Source organism: Citrus clementina, unplaced genomic scaffold (assembly GCF_000493195.1).
Source record: "Citrus clementina cultivar Clemenules unplaced genomic scaffold, Citrus_clementina_v1.0 scaffold_1, whole genome shotgun sequence".
In the NCBI taxonomy this organism is placed as follows: domain Eukaryota; kingdom Viridiplantae; phylum Streptophyta; class Magnoliopsida; order Sapindales; family Rutaceae; genus Citrus; species Citrus x clementina.
In genome coordinates, this window is record NW_006263303.1 from 9,894,721 (window position 1) to 9,909,362 (window position 14,642).

The following is a 14,642-nucleotide window of genomic DNA, read 5'->3' on the forward strand; positions in this document are numbered from 1 at the left end:
CATTGATTTGTCAATTAATATTCTATCTGTTCGGATCCGATTTTCTAGCATAAGAATTTCGAACCATGATGCCTATAAGTTGGTTTTCAAAACCATTTAAAATAGTTTTGTTGTTCATTTAAATTCGTTCGCCATTTGACAGACACGAAAGTCAAGATCCATTTATCAGATCAGTTGATTTTGCTAATTTTTCACGTGATATGCAAGTTATAGCCAGTTTTTATCAATGTTTACCATTCAAATATTCTGATTAATATTTCAAGTAAAGAATAATGTTAATGTCAAGTATTTCACCTATGGTTTCATTGTTTTATACATTCTATCAGCGAAACTTTATTAGATCTCAGAGATTTTTTTCCCAATCAATTTTACAATTCGACCAACTCAACAAGTGAAGTCATTCGTCCATGGTTCGATGTTATGGCCTTTTGTCCAATTTTCCATAGACAGCACCAATTGAAAGTTAAAATTACCTTTAAAAGCCCAGATAGATTTAAGTAAAGAAGATTGAACTAGAGATTATACTTGTTCCTGCTATTTAGTCGAGTTTTTTCTTATTTAATTCTTGAAAATCTTCACAAATGAGACTCAAGCACGTACCTGTGAAGGCTTTGATTTTTTGTCAGTATTTGTTTTATCAATTTTTACGAATGTGAGATCGAGATTGGTGGGAGATTTAATTCCACGTCAAAATCTCCACCTTTCATCATTTTACTTCATTTTACGCTATTGGATTTGTTAACTATTTTTGTCCATATATGAACTGTTGACACGTGATTTTATTAGTAATCATACATTATAAATAAGTAATTTTTTTGGATTTAATTCATAATATTTTCGGGTTTAATATAAGTTGTCATGTGAGTGGCCCACTATAAGCGGTTGTATTTTTTGACACTTATAATGGCTAATCTTCAAATCCGGCTTGGGTAAATTTTTTAAATAGTTAAAATAAAAGAAAAAATAAAAAGATAATTGTTAGAGTTTGGATTTAGAGTTTATTTTTACTGATAAGATAGGTGCAATCCCAATTGTTTGTGGGTGAATCTAGAAAAGGTGCCCAATTGCAGATTTGATGCCCGGACCGGCCCTCTAAATACCGGACCGTTCAGGCTCTTTTGTCGAAGCGTGTCGTTTTGCTCTTCTTACAAAATTCCCGTCACTCGGCAGTTGGCAAAGAGAGTAGTGGAGCTCTGTCTTTGAAGTAATGGCGGAAAAACCGCAGCCGGTTCGCGTACTGTACTGTGCGGTGTGCAGTTTACCGGCGGAGTACTGTGAATTCGGACCCGATCTCGAGAAATGCAAGCCCTGGCTAATTCAAAACACACCGGACCTTTACCCCGATCTTGCCGAAGGTTTCCCCTTTTAATCACATCATTACGCAGAATCCTTTATGTTAGTTTTTTATTTCTTACTAATATAATGATTTAATTATTTACAGAGTTAAATTCGAGGGAAGCCGATAAAGTCGGCGAGCAGTTACAATCAACTGGCATTTCCTCTCCTGCTTCTTCAGGTTAGCATTTGTTATAATCTGTATTGTTTCTCTGATTCTTAGAAATTTTTATTGGTGCTTTTTTTAAAATTTTTGTTACATTTACCGTTAAAAATATATAAAGCTGAAATTGAATATTGGTAGATATTTTCTTGCAGACAATGGTTAGTTTTCAAATATTTCTCTCACAATACTGTGATATTAAGAATAGTATTTTTGCTTCAAAATCTTGGATAGTTTCTAGAGATTGGTGAGGGGTTGTTCTTCATTTCGAGTGTTAGAAAGAGGAGAACCAAAGTGGGTAAAAGAGTAGCAGCCATTCTTAGAAGTGCAGATTCTTTGATCTTGTCCATCTCGACAGAAAACAAAAAAAATGATAGCAGCTTCTTATTTTTGCTTCGATTGGATTGAAAATTTTGGAGTAGAATAATTTATTAAGAAAATCAATTGAAGCAAACACAAAGCATGCATGATATCCAGAGGATGCCCTCCCGTATTCAAATTCAAAACTTAAAGCGTAGCTCGAGCAAGCCCTGGCACAAAAAGGGGATAAAGGATGGTTATGATTAGCATTGAGATTGAACCTGTAGTCTCTCATGTATAATTGTTCTAAATATACAATAGAGAACTAACATGTAAACCGAAGCTTGCTATCCTTAAGAATGAGTGAAGTTGGGAATTCTATTAATGGTATCATGGGTTACTTCGTTTGATAGGATGCAGTCATACTCACCCAATAAGCTGGAAGTCATATTTACTATGCAGAAACGTGCCATGTAGGGATGGTAACATACAATATGTTAGTTGCTGTACCATTACTTACAATAAAAGTTTGATGTCCACTATCTCAAATAGAATTTTTTTTGTATGTTATACAATAAAGAGTGTTCAGATTGTTGTTTTCCTATTTGAAAATTTGCTTGAAATATTCACCTGTTATACATGAAAAGGAAAATATGCAACTGCTTTGCCATGTTGTTACAGTCAAACAGTCCTTTACATGGGGTTGAAAGAGTTAACATGGTTTTTCTACACTCCAGATATGTCAAATTTGTATTTTACTTTATATTGCTTTGTCCTATTGTTTGTGCTGTTATGTTGGTCGCTGGTTATTAGGTTTTGGATGATGTATTTTCTCCATGGTGATATTTAAATAGCATCACTTTTTGCTTCTGTTCTACTTGAAAATCAATGGAATGATGATACATTTTATTGTATCTTTTTGTCTGGGCTGCTGGTGCTACTTCAGCTCCTAAGGCAGAAGAAGTTAAACACCTTCCTGGTGGAAAGATAAAGAAAAAGGTAAAAGTTACAAGATCCTTTTTGTTTGTTGCATACACTCATTTTGTGCATGCAGCATTTAAATTTTTGAATGAGTCTATCAGAATTGAATTTTCATTAAATTCTTTTCTTAGGATAAGAAAGAAGTTGTTATCGAAAAGGTTGTTCGTAACAAACGGAAATGTATCACTACAGTTAAAGGCCTGGAACTTTTTGGTGAGCTATGTGCTACTTTGACTCTTATTTTTTTATATTTTGATTTTGAAGCATTAGTCCCAAAGTGTTAAGTGACTCAGTTTCTAGGATTACATCTCAGGTGTTAAACTTAGTGATGCTTCAAAGAAACTTGGGAAAAAGTTTGCTACAGGAGCCTCTGTTGTTAAGGTGTGTTTTGTTTTTCTACAGTTAATATACATTTATTTTTACCCTTCTAAAAACGCTAATCATGTGTTTTGTTTTATGAATGAATGGTTTCAGGGACCAACTGAGAAGGAGCAAATTGATGTCCAAGGAGACATATCATACGACATCGTGGAGTTTATAACAGATACCTGGCCTGATGTAACATACTCTTTTCCTATCTCTCCTCTTCACTGTTATATGCTGAGTTAATAGTGTCATTGATTTTGATTTTTTTAAATTAAAAATTAGCAATCAATTTCTTCAATCACTTGCCATACTATGGGGTAGTCCATACCTCTGCATATCAAGAGCCTTTGCATATCGTAGTTCCAACAAACGTGAAACCAAGCATACTAATATGTTTATGTATAAAGTTTATCCAAGTTATTCTAGTTCTTAGATTAACACAGATAGCAGTCACTATAATTTTGATAACTATTATAAGAATTGCAGCACAAGTACCTTGACTCTTCAGTTTTTCTGTTCCTGATTTATATTCATTCTTCATTAACTTGGTTCATGATTTTCTCTGACTAAATTCTTTTTGTACTATTTTACTGCTGCAAGAAACAGAGAAAAATTATTGTTCTTTTTCCTGTCGGAAGTTAAGTACATGAGTGACTATGGCCTTTTCATCTCTATCAAAATCTTGATGTGATGACGTTGCATGGGCTAGCAGTTTGTATTGTGGTTACAGAGAAATTGGAGAATTTTAAAAGATTTTTTAGGGGAAGAGGATCAAGACGTTTGGGACTGGGTGAAGTTTTTGGCATTTATATGGACTTGTCACTTCCATATTTAGCGATGTCCCTTTCTTCTTCATTCTTGAAAATTGGGAAGCAGTGGTGTCTATAATAGATAAGGATGCTTTGTTCTTAAAGCTTCCTGTCTATGGTTCAAGACTAGCTAAACTTTTGTTTAGTTGTTTGCTCGCTTTGACAAGCAGCAGATAGATTGTCTCTATTTTTTTTTTTTTTTTTGAAACGCTATATATTTATGAATACTTTCTGGTTCTTGTGGGGAGTGGGGTGGAGGGTGGAAACCTATCTGCGCAAGATTGAGCTGGTAAAAGAAGCTGGAAACAATTTTAAAACTACCACGGCTCAAACCTGTTTTAAGCATATTTCAACCAAAATTGGAAGTTTTAAATATCGATTTTCATCACTTTGGACTTAGGATAAATTATTGAAATAGGAGGCAAAGACTTTCACTGAAACAGTACATCTAGGTACTTTTTTCTTTTTTTGTCAGTGACAATGTATAGTTGTAAATACAGTTTTGGAACTTTGATCATGGAATTATGCTGTTCATACTTCATAGTAGCTGTCCAGAATTGCACATCTTATGTATATCTTTATATCATTTGTTCTTGAAAGAGTAATTGTTATAACACGATTGATCTACTTTTCAGTTTTTAACATATGCATTTTATATGTTAAAGTATTTGGACATGGAGTCTGGTCGAGTCAACAATTTTTTTAACCCTCTCTCCCTTTTTAGGTTCCTGAAACTGCAATCTTCTTCATCGAAGATGGAAAGAAAGTGCCTGCTGTTTGATTGAAATAGTAGCTCATGGAAAAATGGAATATGGTATCTTCCTTCCTCTTCACAAGTCTCTCACGAGATTTTTATACGTAGTCACAAAGTAAAGGCTGCTTGACAGGTTTCATGGCTTGTGAGACTTTTCGCCTCTTATTTGGTCCTGTGTTGCTTTGTTACCAAAATAGTTAATTTTTGTTTGAAATATGTATTAAAGTTAATGGTATGATTATATAGTGACTATATTGGTGGTGTTTTCTTTTCTTTTCTCATTGAAGCATTACATGTAATTTCAGTTTCTGTTCAGTTGATTTTTTAGAAGTAATAAAAAGATTCTCTCAGTATAGTTTAAATTTTTATCGTGGTGACTTAGCTGCTGCGACCTGAAATGTTATGCTTTTGTTGGTGGCTGGGTCTTATGGGCAAGTCAAACATTTGTATGGCCTAAATATTGTGTCAATGAAAATGTATTTATTTACTTGAATAGTATTATATTGTTAATAAAGGAGGTCAAGTGTATACCCAAACAAAGGAACGTCCTAATTTTATTAACCTTAGGAAGAGTTTATGTACTTCAACCCTTTAAAACTAAAAATCACTTCCACAATTTGAACTATTTCATGACACCAATTAATAACATCGATATTTTCTTTTGCAACGGCATTTACCAACAAACCAATGTGCTTGGCTCTTATAGCAGTACTTTTTAGTACCGAAATAGGTATAATAGTCAAAATTACATGTAGACATACACCCTGCAACTTCCCAGGATTGGGCCACTTTTCTATGATTCTATTAAACAAAGTCAATTTCAAGCACCAAATATTTTTACCAAAGGTTTAAACCAGTTAGTCCCTTACCTTTGTTAACATGGAGCATAATATTGGTTTAATGGGGATATTGCTTTATCTTACAGAGTTAACTTATCGTCGCCTCTTTTACCAAACTTCATGGCATTGGAGTTTGTGTTTTTCTTGTCTTTTAGCTTACTCACATTATTAAAATGGGTTCCCCCTCACTTTTATTTGAGAAGTGTTAGGTATAAAGAAATACGAGAGAATTTTATCCTCTCTCTCTCTACCCTTTTCTTCTTTATTTCTCTCGTGTTTCTCTTCACCAAGCATTTTCCCTTTTATTTTGTGTGTATGTGTATCTGTATATGCATCCATTAATGGGGGCAGTCCATGTAATTTAGAAAAAAATGGGATGACTGTTCTTTTTACTAGAATCTGGAGGGGAGGTCAAGGTGGATATAAGTATTGTGGTTGAGAATCAATTGTACTTTGTGTTATCTAGTCTCCAGGATAATAGTACTATTGGTCCCTTGATAATGGCATGGCTGACAAAATAACTAGTAGAGGTAATGCTAAATGAAGAAGTGATCATTTGCGTCGGTGAGCTACATGCAGGTTTGAAGCGCTAGTGGGGGTGGTGCTCGTGAGGGTTTTTACTTTGTAATGTGGTAAGCCTATTGTGTTGTGATCATAGTATGGGTATGGTTTCTTTTGGTGGCGGCCGGTGTTGGCATCAGTTGTTAGGTTTGATTGTGATTTGAGCTTTAAATAGAGAGTGGTTTTGGAACTATGGAGAGGTGAATGGCACGTCTAGGATGAAGACAAGGTGAAATGTTAATAGGGTGGCAGAATAGCTCAGAAACTCAAATATTGGTGTGAAGCTATGTTTTGGTATTGTATGGACCTGTGAATAAATTCCTCTTAGTTTATGTAGTGTGTGAATAAATTCTTAGTTCTTCTGTTTAGGACAAATGTTTGTCATGTTCGTCTTCTTAAAGTGCTTGAGAATTAAGAACTTGAACACTAAATTGTCTTTCATAAGTAGAGTTGGTCCATCATCTATGTGTTTCTGTTTTGTCTACATTATGGCATTTGATTTCAGTTTTCCTTGCATGCGTTGGAATTCTACCAGACGAGATGATGTGTGGTCCTGATTGTTCAAGCATCTTTTTGTGGGGTGTCAACCATTCACACCCACTAATTTGCCCGAAAAGCATGTCAATGAAAGTAACTCATGTTTTGCATGTGTCAACACACTTCAGCACGAGCTTCGGCCTCTTGCTCACGTAGCTTGCTTGTGTAGGTGGTCATATTTATTAGGTATGAAGTTTTGTCACCCTTTTGGTCACCATTGTGTTCACATCTTCGTTTTTTATGAACTAATTGGTGTGTATTGCATGGCATGGGAAAAATCAAAATTAGGGAAATAAGCAGTTTGTCGGCTTGTATCCGAACATGAGCACAAGAAGCAGAGTAGATTTGTTTTGTTTCTAATTTTCTAGGATTCTGAATCCTGAAATGACAGTACTGTCAGAGGCGTATCTTGTGTATCATGGTTTCAAAAGATTTCAGTGGAAAGCATCAAAGTACATTTTCCATTTTGAATGCCATGACAAATGATCCACAGTAATGATGAAGCAGTATAAGGGATACGCTTCATGTCTTACTATCCATCATATGATACATTTTACCCATGATAGGGACATTTCATTAATGATGAGGCAGTTCAAAGGATACGCTTCATATTTTACTATCCATCATATGATACAATTACCCAAGATAGGGACATTTCATTCATTTCATGTTTCTTTTATTTTGTAAATATGTACAATTTAAAAAAAAAAAAATCCACTTTTCCTAAATAGTTCTTACGGTATATGTGGTAGTTTGGATATTCGGTGCTGCTTTAGTCGATGAAAAAAATTTCTTTAAAACGCATTCATTTTTTTGTCCATGCTTGTGTGAACGTCGGTGCTATGTTCCCATGAGTTTAAATTTTGACGCTTTAAATTACATTCGTTATTGAATATATCTCATAAATTAATTTTTGACTTCATCCCTACTTCTATGGGTCTCATATGAGTCTCGATTGACTCCGAAACATTAATTCGAATATTCGATGCTCAACACAAGTTAAATTGAGCATTGAATTCTTACTCGAATTTACATTCAAATAATTAGAAATTACCTTATTTGCTGTTGAATGAGTATTTTTCCTCAATTTATGAAATAGATACACGTCTTGTTTTTATGCCGAAGTGAAAAAAGGAAAATTATCTAAAACGAGTGAACTCTGAATCGTTTTCCATCAATTCATGCAAGCTCTAATCAAAGAATGAAATTAAAAAGATAAAAAAATAAAGAAAATTGAATTCATCGATTCAAGAGCATGATTTGATAAACGGTAATAATTTCACACTAGTAAAATGACTCTAGAGATAGAGAAATTCTAAAATATTTTTATTATATTATATTTATTTAATGCACATTTGATATGTTTGTATGAATTAAAAATAACTATAAATTATATAATTTAAAAAAAAAATAAATACGTACATATTATACATTAAATAGGTGTAGGTACAGCAAAGACGCGCTATAATCTCTTGGAGACTGGACAAACTTAGAACGTCGGTTAATGATGTATTCTCTCAATTCTGAACCCTTTTTGATCAAGTTTGGTGGTAGCTGGATTGCACTCATTTTGGAAAAGTTTCAACTCTGCCATAAGTTTTTCAAAGATCACATGGATTCATGAGTCAACACATGTCAAATTTTATGTCCACATGTTTCATGTTTGATCCTCCTTGCGATCCTAATTCACTCCTAAAATTTACATTAATGGTCGGCGTCATTTACATTGAGTTGGCAATATTTTTTTTTTGGCTGAAATTTTGTTTTAAAAATCTATGCTTTAAATCTATTCACTTGAGTGAGGAAGATGTAATATTACCTTAAGATTAAATCATTAAATGATAAGAAAAAAAAAAGCACAATCATTATTTAAGTTCTTTAGATAAATCATAAGATAAAATTTGGTGGAAAAAATTACGTCAAATTTTTTTTAAAAAATATTGAAACATTTGTAAACACATCTATGGTATTTTATCATGGAATATAGTCGTTTATTTGAGAAAAAAATTATTTTCACATATGCAAACACATCAACAGTATTATATATTAGACTGATACATTATAATCTAATTAAAGATTTAGCTATGTTGTTACAGTAATACGGTACCATTTTTTTGTCATTTTGTGACTTGACCGTTAGATCCAACGAAAGAATTGCCAAAGTAAAGGCAACGACAGGATGTATTTATCCTCCTCTCTCCTTCTCATGCAACCCATGAGTAATCTTTATATTTTCATTTTTTTTATTTCTATCTTAGTTGTTTATTTTATCTCTTTTAGTAAATATTTTTTTTTATTGACTAAGTTATTAAATAATATAAATAAGGAAGATGTAGGGAATTTTGAGAGGGTTTTTATTATTGATATTGGGTAATTATAATACATGATTCAATTGCGCATCCATGAGAGCCACAACCTCTTAAATACAATAAAGTCTATGAACTTTAAGAAGACAAATCCCTTGATTTATTCCACAAATACATCAATATTTTATAATTCTCCAATTATTGCTATTATTTCCATATCTACTTCTATAATTAATTATCTATAATATTGAGAGAAAGTACATAACATTAAAATTGAATAGAAAAATGAAGAGGAGTTACTATTTCCTTTGTTTTTATTTTTCTAGTTTTTTAATGGGAACATAATGGAGCTGAGTATTGGTGGAGTAGTATTTTCCTTATTGTTTTATGTATATTTAGTAAAATTTGTAGAGATTTATAATGAGTTTAATAATGATAAAATTCATGTAAAGATTTATAATAACTTTGTCGATTTGATTTTTATGAACCAAAATGAAAACTAAAAAAGTTTTTTTTTTGGGCGAAAGGGATATAAACAAATAAAGTAAAATTCATCTGATTAGTCAAAACTTAAAAGAGTTACTCAGTATTTAGTTAAACTTCTTTCATATTAGGCAAGAAATTTATGGTTTAAGCTTTTAATAATAATAATACAAGTTGAGATGGGTAAGTTATTTTAGTGTTTGCACGTATTCAATCAAATTCAAATAAAAGTAGTTAATCCTAATAAATTTTTAACAAGATTTTCTTTCTAATGTTAATGATTGAAACTTTGTGATTTAAGGTAGTTAACTCGAGATTCTCTCATGATCTAATGTTTTCCCAAAAAAAAAAATCACAAGTAATTGGTAGTTAATGAATTAAAAAATAAAGATAATTATATCCTAATTATATACTAACACTAAAGGACAAGTGTGACAAGAATTTTAAAATCCTAGGATAACTCAGATTTAGTTGGAAAAATTTGATCATTACACTAATTGATTGTATAAAAAAACTAGCCAAATAAGCTTATAATCTTTAAGCATGCCAGTAACTATAATAAAATCAACTTAAAAACGAGAGACCAAATCCAGCCAATATTAGATCAAATCCAATTGATTGATTTGCTTAAAACTCCTCTTATTTTCTTTTCTTTTTTTTAATAAATCCTCTTATTGTCTTTAAAAATTCAAATATATAAAAATTATCTATGAAATTCTATTAAACAAAAAGAAAGAGAAGAAGAAACCAAATTAAAAAAAAAAAAGAAGCATGGAGAAGAAAAAAAGATAACTAGTATTAATATTAAACCATGGAAAAAAAGAGAGAGAAAATAATAAATAATTTTTAAATTAGAGCTTATATGTTAAAATTTCAAAACCTGCAATTTTTATTATTTTCAGAAAACAAGAAGGACTATCGTGTAATAGAGTATTATTGTGGTACGGTACCACGGTTACAAGATAGTTTTGTCCTCTAATTAAACAAGAGAAAGTCTCGATACCATAATATTTTTGGTGTTTTCCCATTAAATTCTTGTCAGTGTATTCTAAATTAATCATGTGAAAGTAAATACATGTGTGTTAAAATTTCAACGGTTGAAGAAATAAACATTATTTAGGAGTACACCAAATTTTGCAATTGTACAATTAAGTATTTATCTTTTAATGCCTATTCCTAATTATTTTGTTACTTCCCAATACTGCAACCAAGGAAAAATTTGTATACACAGAAATAAAAATGTTACTAATAACAAAAAAGGTAATAGTTACTGTATTTTGTTATTTTCTTTAAATTTTTGTAATTTAGAATTATACTAGAATATAAAATTTATTGAGGCACTATATATAATATTTTTTAAGAATAAATGCTCGTTTAATTCCTATAATTTGACTTAAATATCTGTTTAGTCCTTATATTTTAAAAGGTACTTCAAAATACCCTACAGTTAAATAACTTACTCTCAGTTTTTCTTTCCTTTTACTATAATATTCTTCCAACAATATTCTTGACATTAATTAATTTATTTGTAAAAATAAATTATAACCAATAATTATTTATTCACAAATTAACTAATAAGTATCAGTGTAAAAAAACTAATATTTTTGTTTCTATATAACGATCTTACTAATAATTATTCATAAATAAATTATATATCAACCAATTTAAAAAAAATTTATTCTTATAATAATTTTACTAATAATAATTTTATAAAATATTAATTTACCAAATTAATCTTAAAAGTAAAATAATAATATAAAAATTTGTGTAAATTTTTATGTTACTTTTAAGGTCAAAATTATAAACTATCATTTTTTTTCTTTTATTAATATCCCTAAGAATATTGTTGTAAAAGAAAATAATAAAGGCAAGAGAGTAAAATTTTCAACAACAAAAATATCTTGAAATAATTTTTTAAATATACAAATTAAACGGTCATTTAACTCAAAATATATAAACTAAAGAATCTGCCAAACATTATAATATTGTTGTAAACCAAAATAATAAAGGCAAGAGAGTAAAATTTTCAACAACAAAAATATCTTAAAATAATTTTTTAAATATACAAACTAAACCGTCATTTAACTCAAAATATAAAAACTAAAGTATCTGACAAACATTATAATATTTGGGAGATATGCACCCTGATTTTGTTATCTAATATCCTATGTTTTTTTAATTATTTATTTTTCAAAAACACTTTTTTTATTCTCTCTCTCTTTTTCCTAGGGCACAGCAAGGTGAAAATGGAGGAACTGACCTGACAATACAACAAATCAACATGTGGATTCACGCATTATGAAGAAGAAAACATGAGACAACGTGGAGATGATGTTCAGAGTATCCAGTCGAATCTAAAGAAAGTGGATACTCTCTTAACTTGTAACTTGGATTTATGGGGAGGAATCAAATCTGCCCTATCGTGAACTTACTCGGGACCCAACAATCTTGTGTGAGTATGAAAAGTTGATTGATTGAAAATGAACCGTCATTTCTGATAATCACCTACGAAGTAAAAACCTGACCCATGTAGTATGTAATATTGATGACAATGATTAGAATAGAATACGCACTAATAGACACATAGGCGGATGCAGCACATGACTACTAGGGGCTCAAGGCCCCACTGACCAAAAAAAAATTTTTAAATAAAAGAAAAAAATTATTTTAAGTTTTTAATTAGTTTTATTAAATTTATTAAAATAATCACTATAAAATGTAAAATCCATAAAATTTAAACTTTGACTTTAAAAAAATATAAAAACATATATTTTAATTAAAAATAATTATAGCCCACTACTCAAAATATTTTATATTCTAAAAAATATGGTTAATTCTGCTAGTTTATATAATAATAGTAGAACGAATATTTTCAGTAATAAAACTCATGAAAGATCATTTTTGGAATCAGATGGGATAAGTGATAGTTTGGTTGTCTATATAAAAAATAATAAATTTAATAATATTGATAATGAGTGTATTGCATAACATTTTTAAAATATAAAAATGGGTAGAGACTAATTATAAATATTTTATATATTCAAAATTTTAATTTTTTATATTTTACTATTATCTAATTTAGCCCCCGGTAAATTATTTTTTTAGATCCGCCACTGAATACACACACACTGACACACACACACACACAAAAAGAAAATGTATTGGATCATTAGGAGTTGAATTTTTGTATTTTATAGTCATAACTAGAAATTTATAAGTATTGATCAAAATTCTTTGTTAACTGATAAGGGATATAAAAAAATATACCTATTATTCTATTTATACTAATATTCAGAAAAATATATTTATTTTCACAAAAATAAGAGAGAAAACTCAAATTAATACTATCACGATGAATTATGAACTTAGGCATTTGACATTAAAATTAGTTTGTGTCAGATTTAATATTTAGGTCTTTTTTTGTTTTTATTTTTTTTTATAACTACATGTGAACTTTTATTTTGAAATATTTTATGTGTGTAACTTATTGTTAATTGATTGGTTGAAAATTGGTTGAAGAGTATAGGCGGTTGGAATTCAATTTAAACACTCAATAACGAGTAAAAGAGCATTTATTATGTGATTGTGATGAACATGGTGAATAATTGATTCTAATGACCCGAGACATCGGGCAACAAGATTGAAAGTTGAACTTCTAATTAAGCGTGCTTCCAGATGATGAGACTAATTAAGGGATATCGATCATTATTCATGGGTCAGGGCTTAGAGAGTCAAAAAGGGACAATCCATACCTTGTGTGACATGGGCTAGGGATAGGGACTTGGACGGCTATAGAGTAGAACTATTGATTCTCAGCTATATGTGTGTGTGTGTCTATATATATATATATATATAGTAGAACTATTGATTCTCATCTATATGTGTGTGTGTCTATATATATATATATATATATTAAAATGACAACGAAGGTATCATGATAATAATAATATTATTATTATAAAATCAACTTTTAATCCAATTTCGATTGTTTGCCATGATGAGATGTCTTTACTTTATGTTGCAATTTATGTTTACAATACAATGTACATAATGTGATAATGACCTCTAACCTAGCTATTATATATTCACACACACACATATATAATGGATTCGAATAAAGAAAAGAAGCGTAAATATATGTACTCTTTACTTTACACGCGCGGTGCAGAAGGTAATGGCTCGATAGCCAATAAATAATAGGAAGATTCCTCCATCTTGTCCTCTCATAATCTCAGTAAATCATCCTTTGGTGCAGACAGTGACCAAGCAAAGGAGTCCGTGTGAAACTGGACAAGTTGCTCCTGCAAGTGGGGTCACTTTGTTTGTTACCTTCTCCCTCACGATTCACGACACAAACCCTAGCCCACCTCCCCCAGGACACTTTGTTATCTAACATATTTTATCTTGTGCTCCAATCTTTTCTACGTCAATCATTTTTTGTTTTAAGCTTTATCTCGGTCCCATCTTAATATCAGCTAAAGAAATATTTTGATGTAGAGATTTAAGTTGATAGGTTATGACTAACAATAATATTAAAAATCGTCTTACCAAATAACTTTACATGAACTAAATCTTGAGACAAAAGGTCGTCGAACTTAAGATTTAATTGAAGACTTCAATTCTTTTATCATGTTAGAGAAATTATTTGACCAAAAAACTTCAGCTTAGCAATTAGTAGGCTCTTACATAAATTCTGTATATGAGTTATTGTCGCGACTTATTTGCTATGTACATAAATAGATATGTTATGATATGTACATTGAAGAGGACAAGACTATATATGCTTTAATTAATTTAAACTTTTAAGGTAATGACGATGTTTTTTCAGTTTTGAATAACTGTTTCTCTGCTACTTGAAGAGAACAGCAGCTTGTAAATTAATAACGTTTAATTAATATGATTGATGACAGCATATGTACACTTACATAAATTTGTGCTTAGTGATAAGAAAACAGAACACGAGATAGTGATTGTCTTCGTTTTGGTACTTGACCTCTAAGAAACTTGTTCTAGTAAAATTATCTTTTAGTAATTCCAATAATAAATTATATATATGCACAAGTTTATTAATTAGCTAGGATATTGATCCCTTTCAATCCAATCCAAAGTGCAACCACTCTATTGGGAAAATTACAAACGTTTTGAACGTGAAAACAACAAGTAACCAACAACGAAGGACCTCTCTTGATGATGTACACAAAAAATATT

At 30.6% G+C, this 14,642-nt stretch overlaps 1 protein-coding gene across 1 annotated transcript; it reads left to right on the plus strand.

Annotated features, from left to right (window-relative positions):
- Positions 1–963: 963 nt before the first annotated feature.
- On the plus strand, positions 964–5,061 carry LOC18054436 (translation machinery-associated protein 22). Its single transcript, XM_006451420.2, has 7 exons — positions 964–1,355; positions 1,442–1,516; positions 2,745–2,797; positions 2,911–2,992; positions 3,093–3,160; positions 3,254–3,337; positions 4,679–5,061. The coding sequence occupies exons 1-7, from the start codon at positions 1,208–1,210 to the stop codon at positions 4,733–4,735; spliced, it is 567 nt and encodes a 188-aa protein (XP_006451483.1). The 5' UTR covers positions 964–1,207; the 3' UTR covers positions 4,736–5,061.
- The last annotated feature ends 9,581 nt before the right edge of the window (positions 5,062–14,642 follow it).

What these genes read in the sequence shown, in the direction of transcription:
- LOC18054436 (XM_006451420.2), top strand. Translation starts at nt 1,208, where the DNA reads ATGGCGGAAAAACCGCAGCCGGTTCGCGTACTGTACTGTGCGGTGTGC. An exon ending in TTCCTCTCCTGCTTCTTCAG is followed by an intron (nt 1,517 to 2,744) that starts GTTAGCATTTGT and finishes GTGCTACTTCAG; the next exon opens with CTCCTAAGGCAGAAGAAGTT. An exon ending in GTGGAAAGATAAAGAAAAAG is followed by an intron (nt 2,798 to 2,910) that starts GTAAAAGTTACA and finishes TTCTTTTCTTAG; the next exon opens with GATAAGAAAGAAGTTGTTAT.